Below are 17,276 nucleotides of genomic sequence, written 5' to 3'. Positions count from 1 at the left end.
AAGAAAAAGTAAAGAATCATTGGAAACTGAGAATGGCATATTCGACCTCAAATCGAATAATGATGACTAGATTCACCTCAGGCCTCAGCACAACACTTTTCTTTCTTGAAACATTTAAATATCTACAAGGAAAAAATATATATGTAGTTTATAAAAAAACAACAAAAAAATATTTTGTTCGTGTATGTAACAAACGTCCCCACCATTTTTGTGTATATAAAGACAAGTGCTTCATCACTTTGCTACATCAATCTTAAAAGGCATTTCTCTTATCTCCTCTCTCTTCTGACACTGCTTCTTTCTTCTTCTTCAGTGCTTCTTCTTCCTCGTATCTGTAGACAAAGGTAATAATTAAGAACCGTATATATCATAGCATAGGATTTTATTATTCATTATTCATCATGGGGTCATGCAAAGATCCCCTTTTTTTCCTTTTCATAACTCAATTTGTATGAACATTTTTATTTATTTTTTGTCCATGTTACACGTGTCATGCAGATATCAAATTGTAGATGTCAACGTCTCCTTAAGTTCCTTATTATTTGGGGGGGTTTGTTTGGATTAAGAATCTATGGATGTTCTTTTGATTAGCCCCTTGGTTTTAGCTTCATTGATTTGGCTCTGTGCTTTCTCATAATTTTTTAATATGATGCTGTTGTGTGTTTCTATGGGTTTTGGTTCTCGTTTTGATCATTGTTTGAGACCCTTTTTAAATGGTGTTTTGTGAATACTCAACAGAGTGAAACGACATAGAGAGAAACAGAGAGAAAGCAAAAATGGCGAATAGGAATTTGGAGAAGATGGCATCAATTGATGCACAGTTGAGGCAATTGGCACCAGCAAAAGTGAGTGAGGATGATAAGCTTATTGAGTATGATGCTCTTCTTTTGGATCGCTTCCTTGATATTCTTCAAGATTTACATGGTGAAGATCTCAGAGAAACGGTAAGTTTAAAGTTTCTTTTTTTTGTGTCAATTCTCAAACCCTATCACTGATTTCATTTCATGATCAACGTTTTGATATGTTTTGGTTATTATTTCAATGTTTTTGTTTGGTGATCAAATTTCTATTATGTGGGATACTATGGTTGGGTCCATTATTGGTTTTGAAAAACATTTAAGGAAATAAGGCCTTCTATTAGAGGAAATCTTAGAGTAAGAAAGGGAAAATCACAGAATATATGATCAATTTTTCTTTTCTAGATTCTGTTATATTGAAATTCTCTTAATATTATGAGCTGGAAAACTGTTTCACAGTGATGGTACTAAAATTGTTCATCTTGTGAAGGTTCAAGAAGTGTATGAGCTTTCTGCTGAGTATGAAGGCAAGCATGATCCTAAGAAACTTGAAGAACTTGGCAAAGTGATAACCAGTTTAGATGCCGGGGACTCTATCGTCGTAGCGAAGTCCTTCTCACATATGCTTAACCTTGCCAACTTAGCGGAAGAAGTTCAGATTGCTCATCGCCGAAGGAACAAGTTGAAGAAGGGTGATTTTGTGGATGAGAACAATGCAACCACTGAATCAGACATTGAAGAAACTCTCAAGAAACTTGTATTGAACCTGAAGAAGTCCCCTCAGGAAGTTTTCGATGCGCTGAAGAACCAGACAGTTGATCTGGTTCTTACTGCTCATCCTACTCAATCCATTCGTAGATCATTGCTTCAAAAGCATGGAAGGTTTGTATCAAAATATAGTTTCGCTGCTATATTCTTCAATTTTATTCATTTTATTTGTTTTGACATTGATTTCTCCATTTTGGATGCTTTCTTCAGGATCCGGAATTGTTTATCTCAGCTGTACGCCAAAGACATCACTCCTGATGATAAGCAGGAGCTTGATGAGGCTCTGCAGAGGGAGGTAAGTGACGAAATCATTCGAATCTTTCTCTTATTTCGGTTCTTGTTAGATAGAATGTTGGAGTTCTAAACTATCTATAATCTTCAATTGCACCTTTAGATATGAAATTACAATATTCGCACTTAACTGGTAATTCATATGCTATCTGATCTTTTCCACTAGAACAGGACAAGTACATTTCAGCAATACAAACTAGAAAGCAATCTTGGTGATTTCTTTTTCTTTCTTAATTTGTGTACTTTTATAGTACTGAAAATATACTCCTACATATTTATTCAATCAAGAATATAGACAATGGTATCAAGTGCTTCATTCTTTATAATTCCAAGATTTTTTCTTTTTGAAAGAAAGAGCGAGCTCAACACTTATAGTGGAGCTTATTACAAATGAAGAATTAAAAAAGAAACAAAGACAACTAAAGTAATTCCAAGATTCATTTCTTACATGGTGAAGCATTTTTATTAATCATCGGTGTTTGAAGTTGTTCTGCAGAGAATTATATCTCCGATAAGCTTCTTATGTAACCTTTGTTTGTGTAGATTCAAGCTGCATTTCGAACGGACGAAATCAGGAGAACTCCTCCAACACCACAAGATGAGATGAGAGCAGGAATGAGCTACTTCCACGAAACAATTTGGATGGGCGTGCCGAAATTTCTGCGTCGGCTCGACACAGCTTTGAAGAACATAGGGATAAATGAGCGTGTACCTTACAATGCTCCTCTTATTCAATTCTCATCTTGGATGGGTGGTGATCGCGATGGTATGATCTTAATTGTTGCAAGAAACATTCTCTCAATGTACATTAAAAATGGAAGGGTCAGCATATAATTCATGTTTGATATGATGATTCAGGTAATCCGAGAGTGACTCCTGAAGTGACAAGGGATGTTTGCTTACTAGCTAGAATGATGGCTGCTAATTTGTATTATTCCCAGATAGAAGATCTTATGTTTGAAGTAATTTACACCTCTCAATCTTGCATCCTTCTTTCTAAACAATGATCTATCCATTTTCCTGATTTCAGTTGTTATTTCTGTAGTTGTCTATGTGGCGCTGCAACGATGAGCTACGCGTTCGCGCGGACGAACTTCACGGATCATTCAAGAAAGATGAAGTTGCAAAACACTATATAGGTATGCAAGGTTACATTGCAATGGAGCTAAAGGTTACTTGTCTTGAAACTTAGAAAGTGTGTTTGTGATGCAGAATTTTGGAAAAAGATTCCGGCAAATGAACCGTATCGTGTGATACTGGGTGATGTGAGGGATAGACTGTACAAGACTCGGGAGCGGTCTCGCCATTTACTCGCTCAGGGTTACTCTGACATTCCAGAGGAAGCAACTTTCACCAATGTGGAGGAGGTATATTGTTTTTGAAAGCAAGAGTTCAACACAATACAGTGTGTTTTGAGAAGCAAATACTAACTACGAGAGCTAACAATATTTGCAGTTCCTGGAGCCTCTTGAGCTATGTTACAGATCACTGTGTGCTTGTGGCGATCGCGCAATTGCTGACGGAACCCTTCTTGATTTCTTAAGACAAGTTTCCACCTTCGGACTGTCACTAGTAAGGCTTGACATCAGGCAAGAGTCGGACCGTCACACGGACGTGATGGATGCCATCACAAAGCATTTGGGAATCGGATCCTACCAGGAATGGTCGGAGGAGAAGAGACAAGAGTGGCTTCTAGAAGAATTAAGCGGGAAGCGACCGTTGTTTGGACCTGACCTTCCAACAACCGAAGAAATCAGAGACGTTCTGGACACATTTCATGTCATAGCAGAGCTTCCAGCAGATAACTTCGGAGCCTATATCATATCAATGGCAACCGCACCGTCCGATGTGCTGGCGGTTGAGCTTCTTCAACGCGAATGCCGGATCAGGCATCCGTTAAGAGTTGTCCCGTTGTTTGAGAAGCTCGCAGATCTCGAGGCTGCTCCGGCCGCCTTGGCTCGCTTGTTTTCGGTAGAATGGTATAGAAACAGGATCAATGGGAAGCAAGAAGTCATGATTGGGTACTCCGATTCCGGAAAAGATGCCGGAAGATTCTCTGCAGCATGGCAGCTGTATAAGGCTCAAGAGGATCTTATAAAGGTAGCCAAGAAGTATGGGGTCAAGCTAACAATGTTCCATGGTCGCGGCGGGACGGTTGGAAGAGGAGGCGGGCCTACTCACCTTGCTATCCTCTCCCAACCTCCGGACACTGTCCATGGATCACTTCGTGTCACGGTTCAGGGTGAAGTAATTGAGCAGTCATTCGGGGAGCAGCATTTGTGCTTCAGAACACTTCAAAGGTTCACTGCTGCCACCTTAGAGCACGGTATGAACGCCCCAATTGCACCGAAGCCAGAATGGCGTCAGCTTATGGATGAGATGGCCGTCATTGCCACAGAGGAGTACCGATCAATTGTGTTCAAGGAGCCACGATTCGTGGAATACTTTCGCCTAGTAAGATATCTTCACACAATAAAAACCATCAACATTCCATGCTAAGTAACTAATCATTGTTGATCTCATATGATGATTGCAGGCTACCCCGGAGTTAGAGTACGGAAGGATGAACATTGGAAGTAGACCAGCGAAGAGAAAGCCTAATGGAGGCATTGAAACTCTGCGTGCAATTCCTTGGATCTTTGCGTGGACGCAGACAAGGTTTCATCTTCCGGTATGGCTAGGCTTTGGATCTGCATTTAAACATGTTATTCAGAAAGATGTTAGAAATCTCAACATGCTACAAGAGATGTACAACAATTGGCCTTTCTTTAGAGTCACCATTGATTTAGTGGAAATGGTGTTCGCCAAGGGCGATCCAGGTATCGCTGCTCTGAATGATAGGCTTTTGGTTTCTAAAGATTTATGGCCCTTTGGGGAGCAGTTGAGGAACAAATATGAAGAAACTAAGAAACTCCTCCTTCAGGTAATATTACTTTTCCAATGTAACATTTCTTAATTTTCAACTCATTCCCTAAAATGAATTTTGTTTAAAGGTAGAAATTCGCATGCAGTTGTCTTCACTTGAAGTTGATAGTTAAGAATTGTTAGATGATTTAACATGTTTGATTATATTCTCAACTATCAACCTCACATGAAGGTGTATATGCATGCATGTAAATTGCCACCTTGTTTAAATGCACCTTTTCATATTACTTTAATGTCACAAGAAAGTTCAAGATCATTGAATGTTATATCTAAACAGTCTTCAGATCGAATGCTAAAGGCAAAAACCAAGAACTGATTAGTGATTCAGCAAGCTGATATCTGTTTCTCTGCTGCACTTTGTAGGTGGCTGGACACAAGGATCTTCTAGAAGGTGACCCCTACTTGAAGCAAAGGCTCCGGCTGCGTGATTCCTACATCACTACCCTGAATGTTTTCCAAGCTTACACATTGAAACGCATCCGCGATCCGAACTACAACGTGAATGTGAGGCCACGCCCACGAATATCTAAAGAATCATTAGACATCAGCAAATCGGCCGACGAATTAGTCTCGCTGAACCCAACAAGTGAATATGCTCCGGGTTTGGAAGACACCCTCATCCTCACCATGAAGGGTATCGCTGCCGGAATGCAGAACACCGGTTAAGAAAGTTTGAGTTATTGCAACCTTCTCCTTTTCCTTCCCTTGTATTTGGTGTTACTTGTTTTTCTTTTTCCCTTATTCGACTCTAAGTTTGTTCAGAAATCCTAAATTTAGTTACATGCACCAAAGCTGAGTGCTGTTCTTCTTCTTCTTTCTTTGTAGTGTTGTGTTTTTACTTATCTTGCTGTATAATATGGTTTGCTTGCTATAGGCTAGCTACCACACAAAATGAGTCAATGAAACTGAATTGTTATATTTCAATGCGGAAATTATGCAAAGTGTACTTTGTTTCAATACTCTTTTGTTCTTAGCATCTTTCATGAAACTCTTTCCATTTCTTGTACGTAGAAATTTAGACACCAAAATTAGTGTATGGTAATCTCAATTCAAATAAGTGTATTGAGCAACAGAAAAATTAGAAGCTTTGAAATTTTGATGAATACAAAAGTCCACTTTAAGAACAGCGTTTAGTACCTAAATATCTATGTATTTCTAAGATACAATAATATAAGATTTCATCCATCACTCATTAACAGTGGTGTCATCCATGTGTTTGGCCATAACGATTCTCTTATGAATCACATGCAGCTTGAAACAAAATTTTGGGGGGCCAAATAGAAAATAATTGTTAAAATATTTTTGATATGGACTCCATTTAAGATAAGCTCGTCTAATCTCATCTTTATTGTTTGGGTGATATTGTCAAATTTAAAGCCGTTTTTCAAGATCTCGTTCTAAAAAGTTAAGGTTAAAGTCATCAGATGTAACTTTTTGAACTTTTAAAGGTTATATCTCACTTTCTTCGTGATTTATTAAAGTAGAAGAACTATCTACAGGTGTTGATGTTGTAAAAGTTATATGTTCTCCTTCTTAAATATTAGCCTTCCTTTTAAAAAATGTATCAATTCTTTGATTTTTTATTATTATTTTATATAAAAATTTGAATATATATCCTGTAAAATATGTAAAGAAGAAGTTAGAAGGATAAATATTAAAATTTATAATATTTATTGAATTTTTTTTATCAATTTAAACAAATACAATAATATTAATACTTATTGAATATTTTATTATTTTTTTATCATATAAAAAATTAAATTAAATAAATAGTAAAATATAAAATAATATTAAATTAAATAAATAAAAATATCTAATTTTTTATATTTGAACTTAAGGATAGAAAGAGTGTTGTTTATTGAACTTATTAGATACTTTAAGTCATAGTAAAGTATTTAAGTCAATTGAACTATTTTTTATCTTTTAAAAAAGTACTACTAAGTTTTTTATAAAAAATTTGGGGAGTCATAGCCCTTCTTGTCTGAACTAAGCTCCGCCACTGCATGCAGTCATATTTCTAACAAAAGAAGCATCTCATGCTTTATTGGTGATGCATGGAAATTAAAATAATAACACCTTTTGGTGAAAGATTTCTTTGCAAATTTACTCTGATTGTCTTTTGTGGCTTTAACTTTTCCTCTTTGGAACATTCAATCTTTACAAGCAAGTCAAGAATCTCCGGAGTTGGATATGAGTTGCATCTCTAGCCTTTACTTGAAAATGGAATATGGTTGGGTTTTTTTTATGTTTTCTATTTTATTAATTTCGTAAAAAATAAAAAAACAAAATAAAAATTTATTGTTTTTATTTCTTTGTTCCTACAAAATTTTAGAAATATAAATTATTTCTTAATTAAAAAAGAAATGAAAAACAAAAGCCAAACAACTCTCAATTAATTTTGCTTTTATTGACATTCTTAAAAAAAATACTCACATTCTTTTTTTTTTGGGTAAAGTACATTTTTTTTAAAATTTATTAAAAATTTTAAACATATACCTAAATTTTATTTCATTTCAATTTTGTTCTAAAAGTTTTTTATTTATATCAAATTTATCTTTAACGGCTAATTTTTTAAAAAATTTATGACCAATTCAGCAATAATTTTATAAGAACCTTTAATACAAACAAACAAGACATAGTTATCATGTATTATTATTGAATTGATTCTAAACTTTTTGAAAATTTAGTATATTTGATTGATACAAATCGAAAACTTTTAAAATAAAATTAAAACAAAATAAAATTTAAAAATATTTTTAAATTTTTTGACAAACTTCACGTATAAAACGTATACCTTACCAAACTTCTTCCAATTGTGAACATAAGGACCTAAACAAGCCAAACAGAGAACATGGCTATTTGGTCCTCATGATCATTTGGAATGTGTATTGATTCAAAGGAATTTTAGGTGATGGTGAAAATGGTAGTAGGGGCTGGCATTCATTCATCCATACATTCAGTAAAAAACTGGCAAAAATTGATCAAATCCAAAAAAAAAAAAAAAAAGTATGTTCATTGTTGCTTATATTCCACCTGACTATAGCTAGTGGCTACCATAATTCGTCTTCCACTTATTTTAACTTATTATTTATTCGGAGATAATCATGCTCTAATGTTAAAAAATCTTCTCGTAGATTGCGAGAAATTAAAAAAAAAAAAAAAAGTCCTTCTCCGTAGATTATAAAAAAGCTAAAAGAGTACCTGAAACTTAGTTCAAATGGTAATTATAATGCCTTTTAATATAGTGCATTTGAATTCAAAATTTGACAAGACTAAGGACCGTTTGAGAAACTTTAGAAGTAGTTTTTTTTAACTTTTGACTTATAAAAAGCAGTAATATTAATGTTGGGTGCAATTTTCAAAACCAAATTGCAACTTTTTAAGAAGCTATTTTGGAACTTATAGAGAAGTTAAAAAAAATGACTTCTCTCATAATACTTCTACTTTTCATTACATTTCTTTAAAATAAACACTTTTAAAGTTAAAAATCCAAACACAAAATAACTTATTTATAAGTTACTTTTAATAGAGTCATTTATTGTTTAAGTTATTTTATCAAAAGAAGCTTAATTAAGTTAGTTACCCAAATTGGACCTAAGTAGTGGATAAAAATTCTTAAATGTTATATACCTAAAAATTTGTGATATTATAATATCTAAAATAAAAAATTATTCAATCCATCTGATAAAAAGAAACTAAACACAAAAAACTTCTCATAATATGGGAGAAGCGCACCTTCGTATTTTGGGATATCTAATATCTTCTACTAAATCTATTTTAGAGCATTACAAAAAAAAAAACCCTGCATATAAATTTTTCACCCATATTAGCCATAAGAATTTCTAGTTTGCATTATTATTAGTAGCTGCTACATTATTATGTATAAGCCAACCATATAAATGTGATAAAACTACTTAATTGTTACTGTCACCGCTTACATGGAATACATCAATAATATTCAATAGAACCTGATGAATTAAGACAAAGTAGATGATGTATTTGTTGTAGCTTGCTAGAAGGAACATATTACCAAAAAAAAAAACAAGGTTACAAATACAATAAAGTTACATTATATTGCTTTGATTTATTAATTAAGAATAGTTATATCAAGGTTCCAAATTACAAGCTCAAGAAGTTGACACTATATCGATGTAATATCAACTTGCTTTTTTTTAGAAGCAGCATCAAATGAATAATAACGAGCATCAAGATTTACTATATGTTCTTGTTGTTAAGAGCTCTATCTAAGGTGTAGCTCATCACAGAAAGGAAGATATCATCCTGTCTTTTTTACGAATGAGTTATATGCCTGGCTCAAAAGAATATTAGATGAGGGTGGGTACCTGCAAAAGGTATTCTAACACTCAAGTCAGTAATAATTTAAAAAAGATAGTAAAAGTGACTTAAGTGAGTATTAGGTTTTTAGATGTCCTTTATCTTAATCTAATGTTACCTTATATAGACTGAATAGAGACTAAGCATTTTGAATATGCTTAATTAACGAATCATAAGCTACGATTGTGGTGAGAACCACAATGTGGTTACCGTGATATTCTCATTATCTATTTTGACTAGCATGCCTTGCACCCTGCTAATAGTTGGGCAGTGCTGGGATATTGTGTGGGATAAAAAGACCATTGACATTGAGTTGTTGGTGATGACGTGTAATCATATTTTTGAGTTATGGGCCGAGTTATAATTTCTTTAGGCCAAAGTAGAGGTTTCATTGGCTAAGTTATAGGTTTTGGATCAAGACTTGTTCTTCGAGTAATATGAAATGGACTAGATTGTAACGGCCGAGTTATGTGTTAATTATTTATGAGCCATGAAAATCCTAACGTTCTTTTAACCTAATCTCCGAATTATAGCTTGTAGCCGTCGAGTTATAGTGACTAGATCACAGCCCCCAAGCTTGACCTATTTATTTTGAAGAGAAGCAGGTTGAGCTTTTATGAAAATCGAGTTATAACTCGGCAGGATATGGAAGAGATACAGTTGTGTTATAATTCGGAAATATGAGGATTAGTCCCCAAGATCAACTTGATAATCTTGAAAATAAAATTGGACAAGCTTGTCATTGGAAAAGGTGTTGCTTATATTAGTATATTTTTGAATGAGCTTATAGTTAATTGTTTGTTGGACTGATGCCGACTTATAGGTGTCAGTTTGCTTTAACTAATTCCAATTTATATTTTTTGATTTGTTTGGAGTGACTTGGACTTTTAGGTGGCGGCTTGTTTGGATTGATTCTGGCTTATAGTTGTCGGTTTGTTTGAAGCGATTCCAACTTATAGGTGTCGACTTGTTTGGATTAATTTCGACTTATAGTTGACGATTTGTTGAATTGATACCGACTTATAATTGTCGGTTTGTTTTTATATGCCAACTTTAATATTAGTTTGTTGTAATATGTGTAGTGCAGGAAAAAAAATAGTAAAACAAAAGGCAGGAATAAAAATAAAGAATGATGAAGTTAAAAATAATGTATTATTTATTGAGAATTACTTTCTTAACATAGAAGATACAGGATGAAGTGCCTCATTAAATCTTGTAAGTGAAAAAAGAGTACATTTTCGAGTCCTGACTTACAACTTAGCTATGGTATAGCTTCAGAGATACTGCTTCCAAGTACTAGATAGTTCTTTACCTAGTAGTGTTTGAAGGGTATAAGTCCCTTTGCCGATCACTTTGCTCATTCGAAAAGGTCCTGTTGGTCGTCCTCTTTTGATTGAGTTGGTTTATTGATCTGCCGAGCTTGTCTAAGTTCTTCTATTTCCATCTATCCAATTGCTTTTTCTCGGAATTCCGCTAATGTCTTTAGCTTGGCAATAGCAATAGTCTCGTGAAACTTGCCAAGGTGAAGATCACTCTTAAGAACATAGAGGTGGACGTTGGGGTTGAGGTTAGGTATCTCCATTGCTATCTTATTGAACCTCGTCATGTAGTCACGAAGACTTTCATGTTGACCTTGTTTGATTGTGCTAAGATAGTCAGAATCATGGATATAGATCTTGGATGCTATAAAATTGTTGGTGAAAAGGTCGAACAGTTCCTAAAAAGTAGAGATAGAACTTGCAGGCAAAGATGAAAACTATAACAAAGGAGCACCATCCAAAAAGGTAGGAAAAGAATGACAGAGAATAGAGTCAGAGGCACCATGCACTAGCATCATAGAACAAATTTTTGTGACGTGTAAGTTTGGATCACCATAACCCTCGTATGTCTTGAGGGTTGTTGGCAGAGTAAAGTTGGTAGGCAACTAAAAGCTTAGAAGGGGTTGGAAAATCTCTTTGCTTCTTTGGTTGGAGTGATGTTTATCACAGTGTTAGTCTCTGAGGTATGGTCATCGCGATGGTTGCCATTGTTGACATTCTTTCGGTCCTCATCCTCGTCATGACCATTTTTTTGTTGTGCTAATAGGTCGGCCATCCTTTGTACCTCAGCTTGTAGCACAATGTATAGCCAGTAATTCAGCCTAAGTTGGTGGAGGTGGAGGTGGAGTTTGCTCATCAGCTATGATCGAGATCCTACAAAAAAAATAAGAATAACAAATGGGAAAAGAAAATGCAGGATAATGTTAAATTCGGCCCCACGGTGCGCTCCAAATGTTCTCGGTGTTAAGAGCTCTATCCAAGGTATAGCTTGTCGCAAAAGAGGAGATGCCATCTTGTCTTCTCCACAGATGAGTTATACGTCAGACTCCAAAGAAGACCAAACAGGGTGGGTACCTACAAAAGGTACTCTGACGCTCAAGTCAGTAATAATTCTAGGAAGATAGTGAGAGTAACTTAAGTGAGTATTAGGTTTTCATATGTCCTTTACCTTGACCTAATGTTATCTTATATAGACTTAATAGAGACTAAATATTTTGAATATGCTCGGTTAGTGAATCATAAGCTACATTGTGGTGAGAACCACAATGTGGTTACTGTGATATTTTCATGATCTATTTTGACTATTTTATTGAGTTGTTGGTGATGAAGTGTGATCGTGTTTTTGAGTTATGGGTCGAGTTATAATTTCTTTGGGCTGAGGTATAGGTTTTATTCGTTGAGTTATAGGTAATAGATCAAGACTTATTTTTCGAGTAATAGGTGGTAATTATTGAGTAATAGGAAATGGACTATATTGTAACGGCCGAGTTACAGGTATAACAACCGAGTTATGTGTTGATTATTTATGAGCCGTGAAAATTCTAACATTCTTTTGACCTAATCTCTAAATTATAGCTTGTAGCCGTCAAGTTATAGTGATTATATATATATAATTCAAAAAAGAGTATTGGATATTGGACTAACATATTGATTCACACTAATAATACAAAGATATTGAAAGTAGGCAATGTTACAAGATTAATGTATCCGCTCTGAGTACGATGGGGTAGTTTTGGACTTATCTAAAATTTCTCAATAATAATAATTATTCTGGTATAGCCTCTTAGCTCTTGGTATAGCTCGTCCTTCTAACGATCTTCCTTGAGATTCCTATGGGATGAGTTATACCTCGGCAGTTGTAGAACAAAGGAGAGTGGCTATCTGCACAAGGCACTCTGACACTCAAGTTAGTATTTGAGGGATAGTGTTTTAAGTGAAAATGTAGAATGAATAGTTTTTCCTACCTCTTTCCTTTATGCCTTTGTTATTTATAAGTCAAGTATCTGTCATTACCATTTATCAAGGAATAAAAAGTATTTAAATGATTTTATAACGTATCAGTTATATTTTACCCGAATTATAACGTGCTTATGACCGAGTTGTAGCTCGGTTTATAATGGACATATCATAACCCCAAACTTGACCTGATAGTATGTTTAATAAAGTAGGTTGAGCTTTTAATGCTTTTCGAGTTATAATTTGGCTATTAGAGATATGGATCCCCCAAGTGCAACTGTTTTTGTTAAACAGAAAGTAATTGATTGATTTGATACAAGATTGTCAAACTCGTGAGTCTAAGTAAACTCGTGGAACTGACAGACTCAACTCGTAGACTTGTACGTGTTTATCTGTTATGATTTTTTTAAATATATATATAATATACTTACTCAAATATAGACATCCAAACTTAACAATTTCAACATCAAAATACATAATAAATTAAAATAGTACATTAATACAATAATTACAACAAGTAGTTTAGAACATACATTCAAATCCTTTATGATAATGCATCTAATTCAACATAAACACACACAAGAAAAGCTTCATAGTTCATATAACAAAAAAAAAAAAAAAAAAAACAGCAAAGCAATAATTAAGTGTTCTAATAAACTAAATCTAAAACTGAAATCCTCCAATATCTTCATCTTCCATGATATCAACATCATCATCTTCACCATCCTCATTAGAAACATCATTTTTTCAGGTTCTGGTTCAGGTTCGATGGTGCACGAAATTACAATCACACTTTTGTAACTCCGTACAACTAACCAGCAAGTGCACTGGGTCGTCCAAGTAATACCTTACGTGAGTAAGGGTCGATCCCACGGAGATTGTCAGCTTGAAGCAAGCTATGGTTATCTTGTAACTCTTAGTCAGGATATCAGTAATTCTTAGATTTAATTGTAAAAAGTAAAAGAACATGAAATAAATACTTGTTATGCAGTAATGAAGAACAAGTTGAGGCTTTGGAGATGCTTTGTCTTCTGAACCTCTGCTTTCCTACTGTCTTCTTCTTCATGCACGCAAGACTCCTTCCATGGCAAGCTTTATGTTGGGCATCACCGTTGTCAATGGCTACATCCCGTCCTCTCAGTGAAAATGTTCCAAATGCGCTGTAACCGCACGGCTAATCATCTGTCGGTTCTCGATCATGTCGGAATAGGATCCATTGATCCTTTTGCGTCTGTCACTACGCCCAACACTCGTGAGTTTGAAGCTCGTCACAGTCATCCCTTCCCAGATCCTACTCAGAATACCACAGACAAGGTTTAGACGTTCCAGATCTCAGGAATGACTGCCAATGATTCTAGCTTATATCACAAAGACTCTGATTTAAATCATGAGGCTAAGAGATATGCATTCAATCTAAGGTAGAACGGAGGTGGTTGTCAGGCACGCGTTCATAGGTGAGAATGATGATGAGTGTCACGGATCATCACATTCATCAAGTTGAAGTGCGAATGAATATCTTAGAATGGAAGCAAGCGTAATAGAATGGAAAACAGTAGTAATTGCATTAATTCATGAAGAACAGCAGAGCTCTTCACCCCCAACAATGGGGTTTAGAGACTCATGCCGTAGAGAACACAACAAGAAACGTGTAAAGTGTCATGAGGTACAATATGAATCACTGAAAGTAGTATTTATAGTAAACTAGTGACCTAGGGTTACAGAAAATGAGTAAGCTAGGGTGTTTATTGTAAAATTCCACTTCCGAGGCCCACTTGGTGTGTGCTTGGGCTGAGCATTGAAGCTTTCATGTGTAGAGACATTTCTTGGAGTTAAATGCCAGCTTTTATGCCAGTTTGGGCGTTTAACTCCAGCTTTTGTGCCAGTTCTAGAGTTAAACGCCAAAATTCTTGAGCTGACTTAGAACGCCTGTTTGGGCCATCAAATCTCAGGCAAAGTATGGAATATTATATATTTCTGGAAAGATCAGGATGTCTACTTTCCAACGCAATTGAGATCGCGCCAATTGGGCTTTTGTAGCTCCAGAAAATCCACTTCGAGTGCAGAGAGGTTAGAATCCAATAGCATCTGCAGTCCTTTTTCAGCCTCTGAATCAGATTTTTGCTCAGGTCCCTCAATTTCAGCCAGAAAATACCTGAAATCACAGAAAAACACACAAACTCATAGTAAAGCCCATAAAAGTGATTTTTATTTAAAAACTAATAAAAACATAATAAAAACTAACTAAAATGTACTAAAAACATACTAAAAACAATGCTAAAAAGCGTATAAATTATCCGCTCATCACAACACCAAACTTAAATTGTTACTTGTCCCCAAGCAACTAAAAATCAAATAGGATAAAAAGAAGAGAATATACAATGAATTCCAAAAACATCTATGAAGATCAGTATTAATTAGATGAGCGGGGCTTTTAGCTTTTTGCCTCTGAACAGTTTTGGCATCTCACTTTATCCTTTGAAGTTCAAAATGATTGGCTTCTATAGGAACTCAGAATCCAGATAGTATTATTGATTCTCCTAGTTAAGTATGTTGATTCTTGAACACAGCTACTTTATGAGTCTTGGTTGTGACCCTAAGCACTTTGTTTTCCAGTATTACCACCGGATACATAAATGCCACAGACACATAATTGGGTGAACCTTTTCAGATTGTGACTCAGCTTTGTTAGAGTCCCCAATTAGAGGTGTCCAGAGCTCTTAAGCACACTCTTTTTGCTTTGGATCACGACTTTAACCGCTCAGTTTCAAGTTTTCACTTGACACCTTCACACCACAAGCACATGGTTAGGGACAGCTTGGTTTAGCCTGCTTAGGCCAGGATTTTATTCCTGTGGGCCCTCCTATCCACTGATGCTCAAAGCCTTGGATCCTTTTTATCACCCTTGCCTTTTGGTTTAAAGGGGTATTAGCTTTTTCTGCTTGCTTTTCTCTTTCTTTTTTTTTTTTTTTTGCAAGCTTTCTATTCACTGCTTTTTTTTGCTTCAAGAATCAATTTTATGATTTTTCAGATTATCAAATAACATTTCTCCTTTTTCTTTCATTCTTTCAAGAGCCAACAATTTTAACATTCATAAACAATCAAATTCAAAAATATGCACTGTTCAAGCATTCATTCAGAAATACAATAGTATTGCCACCACATCAAAATAATTAAACTGTTTTAAAATTCAAAATTCATGTATTTCTTTTTCTTTTTCAATTAAGAACATTTTCCTTTTAAGAAAGGTGATGGATTCATAGGACATTCATAGTTTTAAGACATAAACTTTAATTTTATTGATTATGGAATAAAAATAAGACTCAAAAATAAATATAAAGGCAGACCCATAATAATAGAAGACAGAAAATTAAAAGCAGAGAAATAAATGACTCTTAAAATAGACTCTTAATAATAAAGGTTATCATAGAGTTGGGACTCAACAACCTTGATTTTGAGAAGTGGATGCTCCTTCTTTTTGTGGGGTGCTTGGTCCTTCAAGGGAGAGTTTCTGGCGCCTCAGCTCCTGTAGCTCACGCCCCTGCTTCTCCTGTTCCTTCAGCAGCTTACAGAGCATGCAGTTTTGATTCTGCTGTTCTTCCTTAAGTTGTTCCATAACTTCCTGAAGCTTGGTAACAGATGCTTCTAAGCGGGTCCAGTAGTCAATTTCAGGAATTTCTGGGAGGAACTCCTGTGCCCTCTTTTTGATGGAGTTGTCTTGCACTTGTCCTTCCATTGACTTCTTGGTGATTGGGTGTTCAATTGGGATGAATTTATCTACTCCCATCCTCACCCCAGCATCTTTACATAGCAGAGAAATTAAGCTTAGGTAGGCCAGTTTGGCTTCAGTGGAGTTCCTGTTTGCAATTGTGTAAATCTCACAAGAAATCAGATGATGAATCTCCACTTCTTTTCCAAGCATAATACAATGAATCATCACTGCTCTTTTGACAGTGACCTCAGAGCGGTTGCTAGTAGGCAATATAGAACGCCCAATGAAGTCCAGCCAGCCTCTTGCAACTGGTTTGAGATCTCCTCTCTTGAGTTGGTTTGGGACACCTTTGGAATTGGTTATCCACTTAGTTCCAGGGAGGCATATGTCCTCTAGAACTTGATCCAACCCCTTATCTACTCTCACCATTCTCCTATTAAAGGATTCAGGATCATCTTGTAGTTGAGGTAGTTTGAAGACCTCTCTTATTTTGTCCAGATGGAAGTAAATAATTCTTCCTCTGACCATGGTTCTGTAGGTATGAAAGGCGGTTCCATTCATTCTCTGCTTATCTGTCAGCCACAGATTTGAGTAGAATTCCTGAACCATGTTTCTTCCAACCTTTGTCTTAGGATTGGCTAGAATTTCCCATCCTCTGTTTCGAATTTGCTCTTGGATCTCCGGATATTCATCTTCTTTCAGATTGAATTTAACTTCCGGGATCACTGACCTCAGACCCATTATTTTGTAGTAATGGTCTGCATGTTCTTTGGTTAGGAACCTCTCTTGATTCCAAAGACTCTTTGGAGTATTCTCTTTCTTGCCTCTTGATTTGGTTTATTTTCCCTTAGGTGCCATGATCTTGATGAGTCTTAGCTCAGTGATCACGGAAAAGCACACCAAATTTAGAGGTTTGCTTGCCCTCAAGCAAAAGAAAGGAAAGGGGAGAGAGAGGAGAAGAGGTAAATTCGAATGGTGTAGAGGAGGGGATGGCTTTCGAAAATTTTGAGAGAGATATGAAAAGATATGGAAAGAATTTGAGAAGATATTTGAGTTTTTGAAGAAGATTTGGAAAGGATTTGAAAGAAATTTAAAAAATAATTTAGAAAATTATTGAATGATGAAAATTGAGGGTGAATGATGAAAGTTTGAAACATGTTTATGCAAAAAATTATG

The 17,276-nt window shown here is 35.4% G+C and overlaps 1 protein-coding gene across 1 annotated transcript; it reads left to right on the top strand.

Annotated features, from left to right (window-relative positions):
• Positions 1-204: 204 nt before the first annotated feature.
• LOC107612799 (phosphoenolpyruvate carboxylase) lies at positions 205-5,737 on the top strand. The gene is made up of 11 exons (XM_021109213.2): positions 205-344; positions 739-944; positions 1,288-1,679; positions 1,776-1,860; positions 2,400-2,622; positions 2,715-2,818; positions 2,902-2,995; positions 3,069-3,223; positions 3,312-4,310; positions 4,393-4,779; positions 5,145-5,737. Exons 2-11 carry the CDS (start codon positions 777-779, stop codon positions 5,445-5,447), a joined length of 2,910 nt encoding a protein of 969 aa, XP_020964872.2. The 5' UTR covers positions 205-344; positions 739-776; the 3' UTR covers positions 5,448-5,737.
• Positions 5,738-17,276: the final 11,539 nt, after the last annotated feature.

The sequence above is a fragment of the Arachis ipaensis genome, chromosome B8, assembly GCF_059453495.1.
Source record: "Arachis ipaensis isolate K30076 ecotype BB chromosome B8, ASM5945349v1, whole genome shotgun sequence".
Taxonomy (NCBI): domain Eukaryota; kingdom Viridiplantae; phylum Streptophyta; class Magnoliopsida; order Fabales; family Fabaceae; genus Arachis; species Arachis ipaensis.
This window is presented reverse-complemented; position numbering and strand designations above follow the sequence as displayed.